Source organism: Anopheles ziemanni, chromosome X (genome assembly GCF_943734765.1).
Source record: "Anopheles ziemanni chromosome X, idAnoZiCoDA_A2_x.2, whole genome shotgun sequence".
In the NCBI taxonomy this organism is placed as follows: domain Eukaryota; kingdom Metazoa; phylum Arthropoda; class Insecta; order Diptera; family Culicidae; genus Anopheles; species Anopheles ziemanni.
This window is the reverse complement of record NC_080707.1, coordinates 9,178,433-9,184,941: the sequence shown is the minus strand read 5'-3', so window position 1 is coordinate 9,184,941 and position 6,509 is coordinate 9,178,433. Positions and strand designations below refer to the sequence as shown.

The 6,509-nt window shown below is 47.8% G+C and overlaps 1 protein-coding gene across 1 annotated transcript; it reads left to right on the top strand.

Moving 5' to 3' along the window:
- On the top strand, positions 1-5,597 carry LOC131291427 (membrane-associated progesterone receptor component 1-like). Its single transcript, XM_058320637.1, has 3 exons — positions 1-1,304; positions 5,128-5,280; positions 5,347-5,597. The coding sequence occupies exons 1-3, from the start codon at positions 971-973 to the stop codon at positions 5,595-5,597; spliced, it is 738 nt and encodes a 245-aa protein (XP_058176620.1). The 5' UTR covers positions 1-970.
- Positions 5,598-6,509: the final 912 nt, after the last annotated feature.

Below are 6,509 nucleotides of genomic sequence, written 5' to 3'. Positions count from 1 at the left end.
CTGTCGGTGTTGTCGCGTAGTAGTTCAAAAATCTACGCGTACATGTTTTTTTTAAAGAAAAGAAACGCAACAAGAACCTACATCTCATTCGGAGTTGCTGCAGATTGAAGAACGCAGCCTCAGCCAGCAGAAATAGCTTATATTTCGCATGCATCGTCATCGACGTTCAAATCGTCCGCCCTTTGTTTGTGTGTGTTAGCCGCGAAGTGCTCGGGCTCGTTAATTGTTGGCTTCTGCAACCCGCACCCCGCCCCTGCCAGACGGAAGCGTAAATTTTTCGAACAATTGTTACATCGGGTGTTGCACTTGCGGCAAACTAGCACCAACATTCCAGGCACGGTGTTATGTTTCGCAGCTAGACTCGCTGTGCTGTGGAAGTGATTCACGGCGGTTTAATCCGTACATCTCGTCACCACTGTGGTAGTTGTGTTGTTGGCATCGGGTAAAACTTATTACGTTGCCACATTAAGATTGTTCTTGACGAGCGCCTCAATCTGCAAGTCGTAAAGCGGAAAAATCATCTACGAGCTACAGAGCAGCAGCGACGGTACAGACACTGAAGCACGCACACAGGCTGGGGGTAAGAAGCCAGGCAGGGTCACACAACATATTGGCCAGTGGACCGTGTGCCAAATCGCCCAGTCGTCCGCTTATCGTCGGAAAGTACGCACAACGTGGAGTACGCGGAGTAACACGGAATAGCATCGCCGCCCCGAAAAGCGCACCTTGCAGCTCCCCGCGACGGCATACGCAGCACCGAGTTGCGAGTTGAAGCCGTTGTTTTTGACGTGAACTAGTGTGCGTGCGGTGCTTTTCCTAGTGCTGCACCGGGGGGTGGCCAGTCGTGCGTGAACGGCAACAACCGTAGTCGTGTGGCAGCAAAAAATAAAAAAAAAGGAAAATCTTCGGCGGTGACCTCACTTGCAACCATCAGCAGTAGCTTTCCATCGATCAACCCAACGCCACGAGCATGTCGGGACCGGAAACGTCCACGAGCGGGGCGGAGGATCGGACGGAAGCCGGCGAGGCCGGCCTGCTGTACGGGATCCTGAACGAGATCATCAGCAGCCCGCTCAACCTTGCGCTGGTAGGCGTGATCTCCTTCCTGCTGTACAAAATCACACGCAGCCGCCAGCAGCCGACGGCGCTGCCGCCGCCACCACCGGAAATGCCCCGGCTACGGCGCGATTTCACCGTGGCCGAGCTGAAACAGTACGACGGCACGCAGCCGGACGGCCGCGTGCTGGTCGCCGTGAATGGCAACGTGTACGACGTCACGAAGGGCAAGAACTTCTACGGACCGGGTAGGTTTTTCTGCGCGGGGTGTGGCAATCAGGGGGTTACTTTTGGGCACCCCGGTCAAGGGTCGGCGTTTCACCGGGGCGCCGCATTAGCATGTGCCTACCATGCCATCCGCTTCACAACGACCGTCGCCGGAAGCGACATTCTCAATGTCACCCGATCGGCGATCTTGCATTCTGTTGATTCAGCTGGAAGTCTTCCATCGAATAACTTTAACCGACATCGAGAGCCCATCGAAACGAGACGAGCCCGGAACCCGCACCCCGTGCAATATCTTCCAGAATGCCTTGTCATTGTGACGTCTATCAATCTATTCAAACTGAAACGGTTCCCTCGTTTCTATGGCTGGAATCGGGGTGGCATTTGTCTCGAGAAATATGATGTTTCCCATTTAGAGCAAATTAGCAGTCGGTATCCCTACCTGCTACCTGCTAGCAGCTCACATTGAGTTGTTTAGTCTGTTCATTTCAACCGGTCAAGAAATAAACATTACTTTTCTCGTTCCAGACTAAAATTGACAAAACCGAAAGATCAAGCAGTTCGTTTCGGTTCAAAAGGGTGCATTGCCAAAAAGGCTTAGTAATGAAGAAGCGGTGCTAAAAGGCTAAACGTGATATCGGTCGATATTGAAATGCTCTCTGACTTAGTCCTGTACAGTAGTAGGCACATTTAGCCGATCGAATGGAATTTTCATATGCGCAAGTCCTGCGATGAAGCTGCGCGAACAAATAGCGCTGGCAGAGATGATGGATCGACGGTTCTGACTTGCTGGAATACGCCTTGATAAGCGAAATGCGAGGCACCATTACTAATTATTTACTAGATAGGTGTTTACGATGCGGTTACTCATTACTGGTGAGTCAGGTATTTGCAAATCTGCATCTAGTAAAGCGTCTCGTAGCGTAACCGCTATGTCAATCATCCAACCTTCGACCACTAAATCCAACGTTTTGATGTGATATGGATGGTTGGTTGGTTAAAACCTCGCGTTCCCCGATTGAGTTGCGCGTTGCACTTTTTTACACTTTTTTATACGCCCCGAGGTCGCTTTATAGTGGCTCTGTTGTTGAAATTATTTGCATTAACAAGCCTCTATTTGTCTCACCAACATTCCGGTTCGCCGTATTGCCTTGCCATCCTTATCTCTTGTGCACCCCTTTTCGGCGCTTGTAGCGAAATCTATGTACTCTCCTGTGTGCGCCTTATCGAGGAGTAAGATGGACACTTTATCAGGTTACCCAAACAGCACGGTACACTTTGAAAGGCCGTCGCTGATATCGCCGAGTGAGGCAACTTGGGTGGAAGGAAAATTTAATCTTGACTGTCGTTATTCAGCAAAAACTAGAGCGACTCGTATTACAATCGACAGAACGGGTATTTACCGTCACTGCATGAGTGAGTAGAGCTTTAGTGAGACTCTTGTATAATCACGGCGTCGTGGAACACTTAACTAGCTCCATTTGGTTTTAATCCAGTATGGATCAAATCTGGTCAGCAAGGCATTTCATAAGTCTCAGACCACAACGCAAGACTTTGTTCTCTGAACTTTAGCCTTTAAGGCTTACATTTTACCAAACTCAACGATTGGAAACAGTTTCTAAAACGTTTGGCATGTGCTGAAAAGTGTTATTCTACCACTCTGCAATGGTGCCGCAAATCTATAGCGTCAACTTAACCGCCGACTTTACTCCGATGGAATATTTCATTTTTCTGCACCGTCATCGTGCGACATGGGAAGTTGAAGTCCTCCCTCTGTAGAAGCCAGCGGTTCCCAAACAGATGCGCAAGTTATACGCGATGCACAATTATTGCAAGTATGGAATACGTCTTAGCACGTACAGTCTTGGTTTTTTTGGAGCTGGTTTATTGAGTGGAGTTATTTTGGAGAAGCTATTACTAAACCATCTTAGCTTGATTGACTATCAGCTGCAATGTCATCGTCTCTGCGAAATGTCTACTCGTACTAAAATCAACAAATTACAAATTCATTCGATAATTTACTATTGTAAAGAAGATGTTAATGAACTTTCTAAAAAGAATTGATAAAGTCTGTACTTCAAGCGTGTTCGTTAGTTTCAGACGCTTTTGGTCGTTTGCAAACAAATAATTTGAGCTTGTTTGGTTTTTTGTTTAAACAAAAACTTTAGCCTATATTTGAAATAAAACTGCTTTATTATATAATGCACTGTTCTTCGTCTCGATGGGGAAATTAATCGCCGAATGTATTGCTAATGCCTCCAATGTGGGTGTTAAGAAAAAAAAAGTTGTGAACCACTGGTATACATACGTTTCACATTCACGAATCGCCAAATAAAAGCGAACAGATTGCTTGCAGTTAACATGACATTTTTCTTCCTTTTTAGAAGCCAATGAGACGTCCTGACTTCTGGGAACATCTGAGTACGCTAAATGTCTCGAAAGATGCTTCACCACACCACCAACCGCACACGCGACGTAGAGGTTGCCCGTTTTTTTTGTTTTCCTCTTCATCGCCTTACCGGCTTGAACGAAACCTTGACCGGCGGACGAAACAAACTTGTCGTTTTGCTCAATTTCAATTCCATCCGTCGAAGCTGACCCGCTGGCCTGGCGCCTCAGGGGTCAACTGAACACCCCCGAGGAGGGGTTTTGTGACGCACATACCGTACAGTGGATGGAGCGCTAGGTTCGGTTGCCCTTGAATCGAAAGTAGGCCTCCGGTGCTTGATCCAGTGATTTTGGATTCAATACTGACTAAATTAGAACGATGATGATTTTTCGCTTCCATATGGCTTTGCTGTGTAGGAGTTTTGTGTTTTTCTACAGCGCTATTATTGTGGTTCGATTTGAGCACGGCTGTGCTTGTGGTTGAGTAAAATCTTAAACTAACTCGCAAAATGGTTCTCTCAGTTTTATTCGTTTTCCTAACTCATATGAACAGCTACGAGTTATGAGATGAAAACCCAGTCATATATCTTATTCAGAAACTATTATCTTTGGAATTTAATCGGTTTCTAAGGTTGTCATTTTCGAGAAGCGATTTGCAAAAAAAAGTACGTTAAATCTGAAAAATCGGGCTTTATATGTTTTAAATCTCTCTTGCTTGTTCAAATGCCAAAATAGGATATGGGTTCATATAGTCATCCAGAAATCGTAGAGTACCCTCAAATTGTCTGACTTTTGAAATGAAATGTTTTAAGAATAGACCAAACCTGTTGGAGTGCAGTGATGTTAAGCTAGAAACAGATTTCGTTATCATTTTCCCGTTTTCTATCCTCGTAATAATTTTTACATCCATTGTTGGCTAGCTGATGAGTTGTTAGTTACTTATTGATTGTCGAGAGACAAGAGGGTTCTGGTCAGCACTTTGTAGAAGATCGAATGAAAATATGCTGTATTATAACATTTTCCTCGATTTTTTTTAACGAATATAATCGACAGATTAACAGTTCTTCTATGTTACTGAACAATACATATGGCGTTAAACGTACAGCAACAACAATGTATCAATTAATCCAATAAATGAAAGTATGATAATATGGGTTCCGTGAGGTTAGAAATAAGTAACATGGACGTGTGCGAAAACATCACCAAGATGTTATTTAGTGGCAAAGTATAACCTTTTTTTAAATATCGGAATTCGAGAATGACCTGCGTGCTAGTAGTGTTTTGTTATCTGATTTCGCTAAAGATCACGCACACATGAATGAACATTTGCTGCCTTATCGATCGGTTCGTTCCGGGAGAGCCTGGGGGTCGAAAGCAGTATATCTTCTTTCCAGTGTCGCGGTTTATGGACGCTCGTTGACACTTAATGCCATTTTTGTTTCCTTCCTCTGTCCTCAGGTGGTCCGTACGCAGTGTTCGGTGGACGTGATGCATCGCGCGGCCTGGCAACCTTCAGCGTGACCGCCTCGCCGAACGACGAGTATGACGATCTCAGCGACCTGAAGTCGCACGAGATGGAATCGGTACGCGAGTGGGAGATGCAGTTCAAGGGTAAGCGAGTAGCACGCGAGTCCATCTTCGTTCTAACAAATGATAATTTTTGGTTCGGTGTTGCAGAGAAATACATTCTTGTCGGTCGCCTGCTGAAGCCGGGCGAGCAGCCAACGAACTACTCGGACGAGGACGAGGATAAGGATGGGTCGGGCGAGGGCGGTCCGTCGGCGGTGCGAAAACGTGCGGCGGCAGCCGCTGCCGCCAAGGATGCGGTCGCTGCGGCGGTCGAGTCGGCCGCCGAGGTTGCGGCTAGCAAGGGCGAAGCCGAAAGTGCCACGGCAGCCGCCGACGACGGCAAGGACAAGGCCGAGTGACGGTCCGCGTCGGACCAGCGCAAACTGCTGCAGCCAGACGCACTGATCGACGACATGCTTGCCATCCGCATGAAGGTCACCAGCGAGCAGCAGCAGCAGCAGCAGCAACAACAGCATTACCTTAACCATCTTTCCTACAGCTATCATCCCGGGTCGAATGGAAGGGAAAACATCGAAACGGTGAACGCCAGTAGCACACAGCAGCACCAACTAACGCCTCAAACATCAACCGCAGCACAGCAGAGCATTCAGCAGCAAGGACAAAACGAGCAACTTGGGGTCGATCGAGAGTTGGCAAGACAAGAGCCAGCGGCATCACGGCTCGATACCGAGCCCGAGCAGCAGGTGCGGCGCCGAGCGAAACGTCGCCATCAGCACCACCATCATTCTCATCAGCATCAGCGGGGCCAGCAGCATCATCGCGCTCAGCAGCGGCTACGCGAAGGTGCCAGCGAGGGCGAAACGTACGACGGAGGAACCGAAAGTGGCAGCCGCAGCGACACCAGCACCTGTTCCGAGCCGGACGATACCGCTCCGAGTGCTACGCCACTTTCCATCGGCGATCGACTGCGCTACGATCAGCACTCGATTTGCGATATGTTTGGCTTCTGAAACCGCTAACACTGCTTTTAACCTTACCGTTTTTTTTTTGGGCGGAAGAAGCCGAGGGTTTCGAACAACAACAAACCTGTTGCCTCACCCATAACCCCCCTGGGGCTATTCCGGTTGGGGGATTTACTTTTTTAGTTTGAGTTTTACATAACGGACCGACTTGCTGCCCGGACGATGAGCTGTTAGTTCTTAAAAAACTATTTTACCGCAAATTGACCTCACCACGTGCAATAGAGTTGGCAGCTTAACGACGGGAGGTGGACGGGAGGTGCAAGGGTAGTCGATTCGGTTACCGATTTT

Excerpts from the sequence above, each read along its gene's own strand:
- LOC131291427 (XM_058320637.1), top strand. The coding sequence starts at position 971 with ATGTCGGGACCGGAAACGTCCACGAGCGGGGCGGAGGATCGGACGGAA. Across the intron at positions 1,305-5,127 it reads CAAGAACTTCTACGGACCGG|GTGGTCCGTACGCAGTGTTC; the intron begins GTAGGTTTTTCT and ends CTCTGTCCTCAG. Across the intron at positions 5,281-5,346 it reads GTGGGAGATGCAGTTCAAGG|AGAAATACATTCTTGTCGGT; the intron begins GTAAGCGAGTAG and ends TCGGTGTTGCAG.